This window comes from Rousettus aegyptiacus, unplaced genomic scaffold (assembly GCF_014176215.1).
Source record: "Rousettus aegyptiacus isolate mRouAeg1 unplaced genomic scaffold, mRouAeg1.p scaffold_m13_p_4, whole genome shotgun sequence".
Taxonomy (NCBI): Eukaryota; Metazoa; Chordata; class Mammalia; order Chiroptera; family Pteropodidae; genus Rousettus; species Rousettus aegyptiacus.
Window position 1 is genome coordinate 40,459,245 of NW_023416307.1, and position 16,833 is coordinate 40,476,077.

The 16,833-nt window shown below is 32.6% G+C and overlaps 1 protein-coding gene across 3 annotated transcripts in view; it reads left to right on the forward strand.

Annotated features, from left to right (window-relative positions):
- KLHL24 (kelch like family member 24) overlaps positions 1-16,833 on the forward strand; it is a 36,456-nt gene that overhangs the window by 6,102 nt on the left and 13,521 nt on the right. For 2 of the 3 annotated variants that reach the window (XM_016137999.2, XM_016137998.2), the window contains 3 exons: positions 4,797-5,777; positions 14,442-14,626; positions 15,590-15,708. In XM_016137999.2, the coding sequence (XP_015993485.1) occupies positions 4,858-5,777; positions 14,442-14,626; positions 15,590-15,708 (1,224 nt within the window). In that variant the 5' untranslated portion in view covers positions 4,797-4,857. Of the gene's footprint in view, positions 1-4,796; positions 5,778-5,840; positions 8,488-14,441; positions 14,627-15,589; positions 15,709-16,833 lie in introns of those variants that run through there. The other variant, XM_036219060.1, reaches the window with a different exon arrangement.

Consider the following 16,833-nt stretch of genomic DNA (forward strand, 5'->3'; position numbering starts at 1 on the left):
AAACATTGTTTTTAGAGAATCTAAACCATTTTCTTTTCTTAACCAGCAGTCATTTGAGCCAGTCAGAGTCACAGGGAATAATTCTATCCTCAAGATCATAAAGGAAGGCAGTGTCACAGTCATGTCCATTACTAAATAAAGTATTTACCCACTCCTTTTTACTACTTCTTGCTATTCTTAGTCCCTCTTTTACATTTTCCTCTAGTCTTAGAGACACTAAAATAAGTTATCTCCTCGTTTTCATTTTTGTTTTTGTTTAGGGGAGCAGGGTGAGCTCTGCAGTTGCAAATAAACCCTAGAGTATCCTTAACTAGAAAAATTTTCTGTTAAGAAAAATCTTTCCTTCGCATGACAGTGTAGCTCCAGGAATAAAGCTCCTGAAGAAATGAGGGAGAAAAAGAGATACTAGCTTTTCTAGACAAATCATGTGGTTTTATTGGTCAGCCATTGACATGGCAGTCTGATCATCCTTGAATCCACAAACTTATCTAGATACAACTTTCCATAATTATGTTTCCGAGAACAAACATTTTCCTTTTGTCCAGAGATGCCTAATTAATTGCTTACTTTTTCCATTACTAGTTAAAATACTTCATTTTTGTAACATGGGAAAACAAAGGCTAATAAATTACATCTAGAAGCCCAAAAGATTAACTTTGACATCTCATCTTTCTAAGACCCTCCTGTGCAAATCACTTACTCTATCTAGGAAGAGTTTATATTTTGTGCTGATGTGCAGACTGGTTAATGGGAGAGTTCTCAGAAAGTCCAGAGAAAGTGAGAATGTCTAAAAAGCCAGGTGGAAGCTGCTTGGAAGGAAACAGCCCAGGTCTAAGAGAGAGTCTCTCCTACAAACAAAGCAGTAAACAAATATCTTGTCACGTTGAATACTTTGTAATAGCAGGTGATTTTATAGCTGTTCTAATCTAGGATATTTAATTTTACATTGGGTAAAACCAGCAGAAGGCCTCTTATTGATCAATAATTAAGGAACCAGCTATGAAAATAAGGGGCAGAAAAGAGCATGAAAGACAGACCTTTAACTCCTATAAAGTTTTAATCAGCTTTGAATTAACACTTAACTCACTCTATATGCTACTTCCAAATTTGTCAGATGCAAGGAGATACCAGATACAGTAAGATTATTAGATACAGAAAACAGAGTATCTTTTCATTTGTGTATTCTTACCTGTCCCTTTTAGCCAAAAAGAAAATTAGTTCTTGCAGTATGTTATTTGTTTTGCATTCAGAACACATTTTCACTTAAATGTGGAAAAAACAAAAACGTATGGAGGCAGAAAGCTCAGGATTTTTGTTGTTAATGCCAGTAATTCTTATCACTAGTCAAAAGCAATAGTTGGTGCAAAACTTTTTGGAACCTGAAATGCAATAAAAATTTAAATAAGCTGATATGAAGAATAAGATCTCTATTTAGGAAGCTGACTTGTCTCTAATTCAACCATAATTTGAATTTAGATTAGTAAAGCATTAATATTAAAATATAGGTTGTATTTTACATCACCAGTTTGTTTATATTTATCATAATTGAGTGTTTATCACTTATGATATATGCATTGAACTTTTTGCAGTTTCAACAACAAAAAATTGACATTCAGACATAGTAATGCTCTGGAGGATAGATTTCTGTATATTGAACTGTTATCAAGATAACTTCAGATTAAAAGCATATTTGATATGCATGCTACTGCCCATATATGGGAGCTTGGAATTTGGAAGTGATTATATGTCTTATAAATGAATTTTAAATTTTTAACCCATATATATGTGCATGTGTTTATGGATGTACACATATATGCCTTGTCAACTGTAATCCAAAAAGCTGAATGAGCTACAATGAGGCAAACATGAACTCTCTAAGTAATCAGGAAAATCTTAAAAGAGATTTGAAGAAACTCCTTTTTTTTTTTTTTTTTTGGTTAGTGTTAATAAATTTTAAAACAAATAATAAAAATATTTTAAACTCAGATGTAATTACATTCATTAATTAACAAAATGAAGCTTTACTTTGTTCTCAGGCAAATTTGTCACCCAAAATTTCCAAAGTGTAATTAGATTACAGTTCAAAATCTGGCTTACTTGGATCATAACATGTATGAACAAATAGTCCCTCGAATTTAATAGAAACTAATTTTACTAAATATCTGGTAGTAATTTTATTGGCATTGCTGTAAAAATCAGCCATTCACAAGCATTCTCTTGGGTTTATTTTTACTTTTGTGTTCATTTAAATAAGCTTTCTTCATGAGCTTCCACTGTTTCATTATATTACAGACTTTTGCTATACATTTAGAAAATAAATTCATGTGTATTTGTATACTTGAAATTTTCTGTTGTCTGTTTGTTTTAACTTCGATGTTTGAGTAAAGTTTATCCCTATCGGTCTTTTATTCACTTTGTTAATAGTTCCTGACTATTTAGAAAAATCTGTCTTAATCCTGTATGTGAAGTTCTACAGCTATAAACCAGCTTTTTAAATTATAGTGACAACTTCATAGGGTTGTTATGAGGATTAAATTAAATAAATAATCCATATGAAGAGTTTAGAAAGTGCCAGCTACATGGTAAACAGTCAAAAAATAAAAAGTAATGTTCTGTCTTGGTTTTTAATGCATATAAGGAAATACAGCCTCCTGATTTCATCAAACTAGTAGATACACAATTAGTCCACAGATTTGGCTCTTAATAGCTCCTAAAGCCTAATATGTTAGACTTCCAAGAACTTCCTCAGTTTTTGCCAGGATTCTTAGAGGGGACCAAAATAACCATTCTTCAGTCATTTTAAGATTTTTCAAATCAGCGTAGTCCACATGCCCTCAGCAGGGATTCCCTATCAACATACTGTCTCTGAATCCCCACCTAGTGATCCCAAATAAAAGAAATATTTGTTTTACTTGTTTTTATTCCATTTGACTAATAAAATGCAGGAATTTTTTCTGACTTTACCTGCAAAATTGGAGGATGGAGAGAGGAATGGAAAAGAAAAAGATTCTGTACAGAATGCAAGCATTTAGGTACCCTTAAGATGTTAACAGCCAGGTACTTTTCCCTAAACAATTAGGATAGACTGATGTACATATGCCCAGGGAAAATCCTGTCACCTAAACTTCAGGAAGAGTAAGTACTAATTCATATGAAGAGGTAAAAAGCATTTAATAGAAGCTTAAGTGGGAACTATGCTGGCCATACCAGTGTGACATCATATTGCCTATATTGCCATATATTATTTATCTTTTTGTGAATGTGCTTTGTCTCAACTATATAGTTTTTAAACCCTCATAAGCAGTTATCTTATATCTCTAAACCACAGAACTAGCACAATATTTTGATAATAATTAGCATACAATAATTTGTTGATGATGGTAGTGATGAAAGTGACAAAATTGAGTAAACTCAATGAGAGAATTGACGAAAGTTGGCATTATCTTGTGAATATCAGAACTAGGAAATCCGGGTCAGGGTTATTGAGAAAGGAGAGTAAAAATCAGAATAAGAATATAAAGAACATATAGTAGAATGAATTCTTGATTTTGTTATTTCATGTTTTCTTGCCCATTATGTCACATAAGAACTTAAAAAATGGATGCAACTTATTCTTTATGTACCATAATTAGGCTTAAATGTCTGTTGGAATATTTTAGGAAGAACATGTGATCTTTAGAAATGACTATATATGAGATTCTGAGTGTTCTTAAGCCAATCACAAATGCATTTTGGATCATATATCAACTTACGGAGATGTGAAAAGATAGTAGGAGAAGTACAACCTTAAAAATAAAAACTAAGAGAACTGATAGCTATAGTCCAGTGCCTTAATCCAGTAGTTACCTATGAATAGTCACTGCTGAGGGATGTTTAAGGGATGTTTCTGATTAGTGAAAGGAAGGAGGGCATGGATAACATACATTTTAGAACTAAAAATGAAGTACTACATACTCATAGTGGAAACTTGGGGGAAATAGAGAAAAACAAGATAAATAAGTCACTTAACATTTTGGCATAAATGTCTCCTTTTTCCTATTCCTAAATACACTGATATATAAGTTTTTCTATTTTTTTTTTAGCATATGTTTTATGATCTGCTTTTCACTTATTATCCAGTTAATACTTCCACATGTCATTAAATAGGCTACATAATTTTGAATGGCTGCATAGACTATGTTTCATCTTTAAGATGTACTGTGGTTCTGTGGTTTAACTGATCCCCTATTGTAGATCATTTAGGTTGCTTTAAGTACTTTTTATTAAAACAGCATTGAATATCTCTATAGATAAATCTTTCTACATATCCTGATTATTTTCTTAGTATAGATTGCTAGAAAGGAACTTACTGGTCAAACTATACATGTTTTTAAAGGCTATTGATAGATATAGCTGAATTCCTCTCTAGAAACACTACATTAAGATAATAGACACATACTAGGATTCTGAATGTAGTCGAATTCTGTGTCTTGCAGTATTTTGATTGTACAATCAGTGGATGAAACATAGCTGTGCAAAAGGGAAGACAAGGTTATTAGTAATGCACAGAGTACATAGTATTCTTTCAGCTGGGGAGATTAAGGAGTATTATTGCAAATTACCCCAATGTTCTAATTGTGCAAATGAAAATGTTATTAAAATGAAATAGCACTTTATACCCTGTATAAAGTATATTAATATTAATGTAGTAATATGATTTTGTTGTAGTGTTACATCAAAATGAAAGTATGTAATTTGAATACTGAATTTTTTGCACATTGAAATGTTTTCACTTTTTTTTTTTTTTTTACCTCTAGCCACATTAAGAAGATCCCTAACAGTCATTTCTCAGCAATAATATAGTCAACTGATGTAACAATGGTCCTAATATTGGGACGACGACTAAACAGAGAGGATCTCGGGGTGCGTGATTCACCAGCAACCAAGCGTAAAGTTTTTGAAATGGACCCTAAATCCCTGACAGGCCGTGAGTTTTTTGACTTCTCTTCAGGATCATCCCATGCTGAAAACATACTCCAGATATTTAATGAATTCCGAGATAGCCGCTTGTTCACAGATGTTATCATTTGTGTGGAAGGAAAAGAATTTCCTTGCCATAGAGCTGTTCTCTCAGCCTGTAGTAGCTACTTCAGAGCTATGTTTTGTAATGACCACAGAGAAAGCCGAGAAATGTTGGTTGAAATCAATGGTATTTTAGCTGAAGCTATGGAATGTTTTTTGCAGTATGTTTATACTGGAAAGGTGAAGATTACTACAGAGAATGTACAATATCTCTTTGAAACATCAAGCCTCTTTCAGATCAGTGTTCTCCGTGATGCATGTGCCAAGTTCTTAGAGGAGCAGCTTGATCCTTGTAATTGCCTAGGAATCCAGCGCTTTGCTGATACCCATTCACTCAAAACACTCTTCACGAAATGCAAGACTTTTGCACTACAGACTTTTGAGGATGTGTCTCAGCATGAAGAATTTCTTGAGCTTGACAAAGATGAACTTATTGATTATATTTGTAGTGATGAACTTGTTATTGGTAAAGAGGAGATGGTTTTTGAAGCCGTCATGCGTTGGGTCTATCGTGCTGTTGATCTGAGAAGACCACTACTGCATGAGCTCCTGACACATGTGAGACTCCCCCTGTTGCATCCCAACTACTTCGTTCAAACAGTTGAGGTGGACCAATTGATCCAGAATTCTCCTGAGTGTTATCAGTTGTTGCATGAAGCAAGACGGTACCACATACTTGGGAATGAGATGATGTCCCCAAGGACTAGGCCACGAAGGTGAGAAGACTGTTTGCAAATTTACTGCAATATAACATGAGTTTTTGTTTTAAGAATATTATTAAACCTGAATGTAATCTCAGTGTAGTCATTTATATGTACTGCCTACATGTGGATTTATATAATTGAAGATCTGTTTTGAATTACATATAAGTCATTACAATGACTCTCCCAACAATAGCATTTTTTGTTGTTGCCGTTCTGAGCTATCAGAGGATTTAACAAAGGGTCTTTGAAGCTGCATGTCTCTCCATGTTTCTACTAATTTCTCGTAACCTTTTTAGGGTCCCAAAACATTCCACTTTCCTTTCCAGAGGGTCTTTGGATAAAAAGTAGCTAAAGACTTTGGTAGCCTCTTTTGGACTGCCTCGACTTGTAAAAAAACAATTCGCACATTCATAGGCTAACCTTTTTCCTAATAAATAACGTGAAATATAGAGGTGAAATAAGTAAGCTGGTAGACATTGAGTAGATTCTCAGATGTAAAGCCCAAGCCTCAGATCTTTTCTCATTGCCATAGTTACTATATGTCATGTCAATCTTGATTTAATATTTTTTTTCTGATAAAAATGATACACAGAATTTGGAAAATTTGTTATGTTAAGGGGTAGGAATGCAATTAAGATTGTACTATGTATCTTACAGTGGGTCACTTCTATAAAACATCTATAGATTTTTAATTCAAATGGTAGGAAAATAATCACTATGCCTTAATAAAAGAAGGAAGAGTATTAAACATACAGTCAGCCCTCTGTATCACCAGATGCGAAACCCAATCATGGATTAAAAAAATGAGAGGAAAAATAATCCCAGAAAGTTCCAAAAAGCAAAACTTGAATTTGCTGCACACCAAGGACACCAGTGAATCCACGTGAATGAAGTGATGTGTAGGCACACCCTGCTTGCTGTAGCCTACATGCAAATATAAGTTATATGCTACTACTATGCCATTTTATATAAGGGACTTGAGCATCCACGGAGTTTGGTATCCAAGGGGGTCCTGGAACCAATCCCCCCTGGATACCGCGGGATGACTCTCTTTTTACTGTGAATAACAAGAAATAGCTATTGTGAGAAATATTACAGTAATAACAAAGCTAAGGTTGGGATTTTTTATTGTGATAAAATAATTTTTTAAATATAAAAAAATTACTCAACCATATTCGAATGTACCATTCAATAGTGTGAAATACATTCACATTGTTATGAAACTAGTGTTCATTTTTATTTTTCCATACCATCTCCATTTTTACTATGAATTTGCTGTAGCATAGCTCTCAAACTACATTTTTAACTTTAATTTTGAATATTATTGTTTTGGAGTGTGATTAAAATTGAGCATATTGTGAGACAGCATGTCTAAAATCTACAACTTTGGATATAGAAAAATTTAATCTATTTCTAATGTAAAATTAGAATGATGGTAGTGTACTTACTTTACAAATTTTATCATGGAAACTATTAAATACAGTAATCCTTAAGGTACTCGGCATAGAAAGTGCTTAAAAATTATTAGCTATTGTTATTTATATAGTATAGTGTAAGTCTGACCCACTATAAGAAAGCCCCCAGTACCTGAGAGTCTGAACTTTTTATAAATTGGATACAATAGTGCATAATTATTATTACAAAAAAATTAATGTAATATCTCTTTGTATTAGAGTTAGAATACATTTTTTTTTCTAAGTCAGCTGACTTAGGTCTATTACATCTCAACAAAACAAAATGAAAAAAATAAACTGACTTTAGTTTTAAAAAAATAAGTGTTTTCTAGGAAATGTGAAATATTTTACTCTTAGTCTCTTAACCAAGGACAAAAAACAAATTATTTTATTCTATAAATATGCGGATTTTTTTTAAGTTTCTTTTTTTCTTTTAAGAACTGTTAAGAGACAGGCTGAGCTTAAGAATGTGGAGAGATCAAAGTTCTTAAATATGTTAAGAAAGCTAAACAACTTTGGGGCCGTTCCAGAACTTTTCTGGATATATAGCAATCTCTTCAAGGGGAAAATCATGCATTTTTCCAGAGTCCCCTTGTAGCAGAAGAATGTTTTGGGGTCAAACAGTGCTAATAATACCTAACCTACATATCTCATAAGATAGAATAGTGACCAAGGGATATATGTTGTAAAATCAAAATAAGTCATTCATTATTAAATATTATTTATAAAGTATAACCTGAAATGAAATCAGATTGTAGCCTAAGGGTAATTAGGTTAGATAATAAATAATTTTCCTGGTTCACTTAATTACTTGATTTACAAAAATTTATTTTACATCTAATTTTTAAGGGAACCAATTCATTCCATACAGTGAAACACATCCGTATAAAAGATGGCCATATCACCTTTCTTTAGGAGACAAGTAGAAAAAAGCAAATTATAGTTATTTTGAACTTACAGACTATTATAAATTTAATGGCAGATATTTTATGTAGGCATTATGTGAGGAATATAAAGGGGAATCCTTCATTTTATAACTCTGTCATCAACTTCTGTCCCTATATTCTGTCTTTCATTCATTTGTTACTGCGCATTAGTACCAATCACTAGGAATTTCATTATCTGAACAATGTGTATCATTTGTACAGGTTCTCATCTTTCTGAGAAACTCCAAACTTCTTTGAAAAAGGAGTGATGTCTCCACTTCAACTGCAGTTCACTCCTCTGACTTCTGCTCCAGTCATTCTACTGAAACTCCTCTCAATCAGGTCGTTACTGACCTTTATTATTTTCTAGACACCTCTTTTCAGTCTTTATGCAGCTTGATCTTTCGTTAGGATTTGACATTACTAATTGCTTTAATCCCTCTTGAAATCCTCTCCTCCTTAGCTTGTGGAGTACCATTTTCCTCATGTTCCTCTTACTTCTCCAGGTGCTCTTTTTCAGTTTGATAGTTCTATGGTTCACATCTTTTTGTCTTGCCTTATATATTATTCTAGGTGATCTCATCTGTTCTCATTGTTTTAATTACCATGCATGCTGTTGACTATCAACCTATGTCGCCAGCCCAGACTTTTCTCTTTCATTCATTCATTAATTCATTTAGCCAATGTTGAAATTTTATATATATTTTTTTACTTAAGGATGCATATTTATAAAAATAACATAGGCAAAATAATATCACAGTTAAAGTTAATAATAATTCTTTAATATTATCTAATGCCCAGTCTATATCCAAATTCCCCCATCTTTCTCAAACTGTTCTTTAATGTAGCCGGATCCAGTCCAGGATCATTCATCGCATCTGCTTATTTCCATGACGTCTTATTACAGAACAATTTCTTTTTTTGTGATTCTGACTTGTTGATGGGCAAGTGGTCCAGGAAAAATATTCTGCCTTCTCTATTAGTCTGGTTGCTTCCTTATGGTGTCATTTAGCTGCATTTAGCTTTGTTTCCTGGAAACTGGAAGTTAGCTCTGCAAGCTTCAGCTTAATAGAGACCAGTTAAATATTATTGAGTAGAATTCATCCTAGGTGATGCATCACTTTAGGAGACATAGCATATCTGGTTGTCTTAACCATTAGCAATGCAAAGATTAATTCCTGATTAGGGTGATGACAATCTGATCCCACCACAGTACATACAGTTAGGTTATGCTCTTCACATCTGCCAATAATTCTTTAGTGTTTATTTGTGTTAAATATTCTCCAGAACTCAATCCATACTGGATATTCTACCTGTATATACCCACGTGTCTCTTAAATGACAGAGAAAACCCTAAGATGCATCCAAGAGCATTTTAATAATCTGCACTGACAGTTATAAACCTTTGAGTATATAGAGAGAAAACAGTAGAGATCAATCACAGAAGGAATAAAGCTTAGGAACAATGGGTTTTTTTAATTAATATGTATTACACAACTTTAAATCTCTGTACTAATACATAACAGTATTTTTAATAAACACCAAGTGCTAGCATCATGATGTATTTAGAATACTGGCTTCATTCAGAATCAGACAGCCCTGATTGACTCTGGCTCTACACAACTAGTTAATTCTTTGACCTTGGATAAGACACTTTAACTTCTTTTTATATCAGTTTACCCATCTTTAAAATAAGCATAATACTACCTATCTTATAAGATTGTTGTAAGGTTGGGAGATGTCATATGAAAAAATGCATAACCTAACATTTGATGCAAAAATGCTTAATAAAAATGATTAGTAGTTTCATGAAGATAATCGAAATACATTTTAAATTTATGCTATACTTTTATAGAATAGGAAATGTGTTTGAGAGGTAGAAATGCTTGCAATCAAATGGTTTATTTTAATAATAAATTGTTTATAGGGAAAAAAATCAATGCTCTTTGACACACTCCATTGAGCAACAGAGATTGCTAAGATTTAAAAAGTTACTACCTCTTGCCTAATAATCAGTTCCTATATAACGAATATAGGAACATAACTGCCATAATGAGGACAAGATTCAAGTACCTATTAGAAACCAGTTGAGGAAACTAAGGTAAAGATTCTTTTTAAAGAAACAGTGTTTTAAGATTATTTAATAAATCCCTTCATTTCTTATTTTCATAAATGATAAAACTGAGGAACAGTTAAAGCAAGCCAACTTGCTCTTGGGAACAGAGTTACTTAGTGACAGGGTCAGGGCTAAAATTCAGTGTTCTGAATTTTTGTTCCAGTCCCTCTTAGTAATGTTATTCTGCTAGATTATAGGATGCATTTTTATATGTCAATTCATTGTTATTTTGAACTTAAACATTTTTACATCAAAGTATGCGTTGTAAGTCTCCTTCTACCTACCCTTGATGTGTTGGCTTTTCCCCAAAGAGACCCATTACTAGATATTTGAACTCTTTTAAGAAATATTCTTTGCATATAGAAGTATGTGTGTGTGCACATACTTCCCTACTTTTGTTTATACAGATGGTAAGGTACTGCACTCACAGTTTTGCGCCTCGTTTTTATCACTTAAAACTATGTTGGAGATTGTTCTACATCACCACATTTAGGTCTTTATTTTATTATGGACATTTTCAAATTCATTCTTTTTTAAAAACTGTATACTACCCTATTTATGGATACCATAATTTATTTGATTCATCTCTTAATTATGGACATTTAGGTTATGTCTAGATTTTTGCTGTTACAAACAATGCTCGGTGAATATTCTTGTACATAATGTCTACATACACACACTAGTGATTTATAGCATGAATTACTAGAATTGGAATTGCTCAGTCATAGATAGGATATGTGCATTTTTAGTTTCAGTAGATACTCTATAAAATTGTCTTCCAATCTATACTTCACTCAAAGAGAGCCATCCCTTCTCATAAAGGCTTAAAGTTTCATATCTCTATTTTACTCCATTATTTTAGTTTGATGGCTTGGTTTTCAGATAATTTTTGAGACTTGGAAAGATGAATAGACTATATCACTAACATCTCTCCCTTTTCTCTCCCAACATCCCACTATGTGGAAACACACTACCTTTCCTATTGTTTTTTTTATATATCAGTTCTTCTTCCCATTAGCCAGAATCACCTTTCAACCCCTTTTTTTCTTGGTGATAGTTTAGCAATTCACCTGTCTCTGACGTATTTGGCATTAATAATAAAAGTGAGTTTGGTATTTCAACCAGCACATTCTATATTTCACCTTTTGAGATTCTTAACCTCATAATTAATACACATTTTATTGATTTGGTTTAAAATGTTATGAATTTATGATTATTTTACCTTTACCATAAATCAAAGAATGTGATATTTTAATTTGATCTTAACTTTATAATAAAAATATTTAAAAATATATTTACTACTGTAAAAAAAAGGATAATTTGATTGTCATACTTTCCTAGGAACAAATGGTGAGACTCGGTACCAAAGCAGCAAATATTTGTTATTTCATCACAACAGAAAATCAGAATTTTCACTTTAAATCATTAATAAAGTAGCATTCACTATAAATGTAGATTGTATGAATATCCAGAATTTTATTCACCTTATACCGTCATCTTAACTACCTTTTTATTCTAGTTGCCATTATCAGTTAGAGTATCTTATTTCTTGTAAGGCAATCAGCTCAGCCTGAGATAAATATTTTCCCAAGATCAAGAAATAAAAATAATGGTTTTATTGGTTTAACAGTCTCTAATGAGAATACCAGACTTGTCTCTAATTAAGTTAAAAGCCATTTGGCTGCAAATAGGAACTTCAGTACAAGTAAAGCTACTACTAGTTTGCTGATTCTATCAGATAAATGCAAATTCCAGCAGACACTGAAATGATCCTTTGTTTAGTAGGACTAAATCTTTTAGCCATTAGCTTTTTGTACTGTTTTCCCTTCTTGATCCAAGGAACAAAAAACACAGTACATGTTTATTGGGCCAAGAAGTCTTGAAATAGGCAAGCAAATTCAAGCAAAGGGAAAGTATAAAATAAAATGTTATAAGGAATGTATAAAACAATTCTATAATATATCATAATTACATTGATTTTACATTAAAACAATTAGAAGTTATCAAACCCCAGTTACAGTATTCAGCAATTTTCGTTTTGTCAATAAGGCTTTAAGGAATATCAATTGGATTTGTCTTAGAGATATTTTAAGTATGATTTTAGAAAATGATACTTCAATGGCAAGAAGGAGTCACTAGTTATACTACTAAGTGATTATTGCTCTCCTTTGTTTGCTTTTAATATTTTCATTTTAGAATTATTTGGAAAATAGTAAATATTATTGATAATATTTGGAGTCCTGATAATATTTTACTAAGTCAGGGTTATATAATTTGCTGGGTTCCTAAAAGTACTTTTTATTGCATCTATGAACAAAATTCATTTCTACAGTATATATTTTTGATTTTATAATGGAAAAAGTATGCCTGGCATGGAATAGGTGAATCATTTAATTAGCTGTGAGTGAATGGAGCTAGAATATAGCAGCTCTGTTAAAGGGACATATCAATATTGTTGAATTTTGTTTTTTTTCTAGTGGAATTGTGAAACATCACACTAAAACTACAAATCAGTGTTCCAATGTGGTCTTTTTTCCTTCCACATAAGAGACGAGAGTTTGTTAGCATTTTTCTTTGTGAGACATAAAATTGTAGCAACCATAGAATGCAATTACAAGACTTTTTCATTTCAATTACATTTGTGAAAAAAACATAAAAGGCAAGTTACTTTAAAATTCCAAAACTATCTCTTGACCCTTATGAACAAAAAAAACTTGAATAAGCTCTAAGTTTTCCCTGTCTCCCTCTTAAATTTAAACTACAAAATAAAAGAAGCCAGTGTTTAATGTAAACCTCTTAGTACCCTTAGAAGTTGTTTTCTTCTACTCTAAGAATAGTCCATGCTCATTATCATTTTGAAAAATTGTGTTGATAGAAAATGGGAAGCCACACAATCAAGACAACCACCATTGGCATTTTGGTATATTCTTTCCAGATACTTTTTTAATGTAGTATTGATTGTACCTTATGTACAGTTTTTTATCTTGCTTTTTTTAAATATTCTTTATTATAACTTTGTTAACATTTTTTAGCAACTACCGACATTTTGAGTTGGAGTATCTTAATTAACTTTTAAAGTTATTTTAAAAAATAATTCTGAACATATATATAATCATGTCGCTTAATGACAGGGATACATTGTTATGCAAACATCATAGAGGTAGCTTACACAAACCGACATGGCACAGCCTACTGCACACCTAGGCTGTATGGTATAACCTATTGCTCCTGGACTCTAAGCCTCTACAGCATGTTACTGTACAAAACAACTCAAAATTAAATCAAACACAAGAGAAAATGATACAATCAAAAGATATAATAAACACAAGATGTATGAGGCTACTGCTGACATAACATAGCATGCTGTTTAACAGCAAACTTTTTAATAAGTAGAGAGAGTACACTCTAATGGTAAAAAGTATAGTAAACCCTTAATATGGTTGTAAACCAATAGCAGTCATTTATTATCATTTATTATCAATTACTACATACTATACATAATTGTACATACATACTTTCATAAGACTAGCAGTGTAGTAGTACATTTCTTTACAACAGCATCACCATAAACACATGAGTAATATGTGGCACCACTACATTACAATGACTATAACGTCTCCAGGCGATAGGAATTCATTAGCTCCTTTTTAATTTTATGGGACCACCCTTCTACGTGCAGTCTGTTCTTGACCAAAGTGTTGTCATGTGGTATATGACATACTCCTTTAAAGTGTATTAGATTATACTGTGAATTAATTTTTTTAGAACTATCAATCTGATGAAAAAGCACCATTTTCCTACACTTAGGAAAAGTGTATTATCTTACCTCTTGTGGTTATGCATATCTGGATTGCTACAAAACTTTATTTGAAAGTCATCCTTAATATTACCAGGGTTCCAATAGAGTTAGGTGGGATTTTTGGACTGCTTTATAATTTTAAGACAAAAAAAAAAAAAAAATACCCATAGGAATTTTCTGTGGAAAAAATATCACTAAATCCCTTTTAAATATTCTCAAAGTAATAATTGGTTGCCTGTATTATTCAGCACATATGCGTAGAGAATAAGCTTAACTGTCTATAATAACGTTCCACTTTCTTTACAATAATGGTATGTTGTTAGGATTTTAAACAACCTTGAGTATATTTAAATTTATTCATCCTTATAATAATTACTTTAGGTCAACTGGCTATTCTGAGGTGATAGTTGTCGTTGGAGGCTGTGAACGAGTTGGAGGATTTAATCTTCCATACACCGAGTGCTATGATCCTGTGACAGGAGAATGGAAGTCTTTGGCTAAGCTTCCAGAATTTACCAAATCAGAATACGCGGTCTGTGCTCTAAGGAATGACGTTCTTGTTTCAGGTAAATAAAGAGTTATTATAGTAGCTACTTTTAATTTGAACTTGGCTGTTTGAAATGATGACAGTGTCTCAAAAGAAAACAGTGAAAGTGGGCATGCCCACTTTGGGTTTATACAACAAATAGAACCAAGAATGACTTTTTGCTTTTAAAAACAGACACAAGGTAATACAGAGTGATTTACAAAAGATTCACCAGAAAACACCTTTAATCATATCATATTTTAACTGTTCTCAGATGCAAATAGAACATGTATAAGCTTTTAAACTTTTATTTATTTACTTTGTTTTAAAAAACGCATTAAAGTATGCAAAGTCAGAAGTACTCATGGACTTCAGCATCTCTAACCCACTCTTGTTTTCTGAAGTTCTCCCCAAAGTTTATGAGATAGGATTTTCTTTAAAATTCTTGAACTTTTTAAATAATATGTGATATATTGCCTCTCAAATCAGACAATAAAATGACAGACTTATACAAAATATAACTACAGTATTTATGGTCTGATGTCTGTAAATTGGTTGACTAATTTTACCAGTTTTGCAGATTACTGTATTACTACACATTGAACAATGTAACAATACGTGCTTTTTTTGTACAATGGTATGCTTTTTAAAAAATGAGTGGTTTTTAAAAATCCTTTCAAAATAATTCTGTTGTTCGGGTGCTTCTGATGATATCTGACTCCTAAAATTAACTATGGTTAAAATTAACAATGCATTTGTAAAATTCATAGTCTGCATTTTCTTATTTGGGATCTGTAATTATTATTTCTTGAGATAACAATTGGCAAAGTTTAAATTTGCTCTGTAGAACTATCTCTGTTAATCTTTAAGAGGTCCTTGTTTCACTTATTGAACTGAATTCTCAAATTCTTGGACTGGGTGAATAAACCCCATGTTTATATACATATATTATTGTTGGTATATATGTATATTGCATGTGCATTTTTTTTTTTTTCATTTAAAGGCGGAAGAATAAATGGCCGTGATGTCTGGATTTATAATTCACAGTTAAATATTTGGATCAGAGTTGCTTCTCTAAATAAAGGCAGATGGCGTCACAAAATGGCTGTCCTCCTTGGTAAAGTAAGAGAAACCACTTTTTATTACTATTGCTGGTACATTTCCAAAATAAATACCACAGCTGAATCCTTCATTTTAGTCACCCTCTGGGTATTTTGGATTCAAACTGTATTTCCTTCCATTTCTAACCTCAGTAGATAAACTGAAGATATAAACAGTTTGACACTGTACTTTTGAATGGATATTTTGTTCTCCCAATTTGGAATCCGTGGCAGTGCAGCACATTTCTCTTTTCATGCACCATTGGAGTCTAAATGCCTAAGAAGCACGGGGAAAAAAGGGAGTTACATCAAGCACAAAAACAGGCCAATGTCTAATCCAAGCAATCATTTTTCCTTTTACTGACTTGGGCAGTCAGACAGAGATATATTTATCTAGAGAGATATTATTTTACCTTTTTTATTTGTATAAGTAGAGACCAAACAAATTGAAAATAAATGGTAAGATAAACTCACCAACATATTTTAAAATTTCTTATTGACTGCAGGTAATACATATTATAAAAAATATACATAATTTGATTCTGAACCAATTGCTGTCCTTAGGAACTTGAGAATCACTTGTGGACTAGTGGTTATAAACTCAAAAAGCAGCTACACCCCCTTTTAAAAAGTTCAATCTAATTTTAAAAATTTATTCCATTAAACAGATAAAAATATAGCAATTATACCAAGGGTTAACATGGGCTCTTTAGCTTTTCCCTGCCTCCATCTCTGCCAGCTCCTCCCAAGCCACCTCAAATTAATGAACAAATCTAAGTAAAAGCAGCATACTTGGCTTGCACATATATTTTTGACTGGTCCCCTAGCCCAGCGGTCCCCAACGTTTTTGGCATCAGGGACTGCTGCTCCTATGAGAATCTAATGCCTGATGATCTCATGCTAGCGCTGCGGAGTGGCTGCAAATACAGATGAAGCTTTGATCACTCGCCCCACCCACCCCACTCATCTCCTGCTGTGCAGCCCAGTTCCTAACGAGTCGTGGACTGCTACTGGTCAGTGGCCCAGGGGTTGGGGACCTCTGCCGTAGCACCCCTTTCTAAAAGATTGCTACCTCTTAGGCATTCCTCAGGAGATATTTTAAAGCCACCCATGAGAAAACAAAACTGCTCTAATGGGAACAGAGATG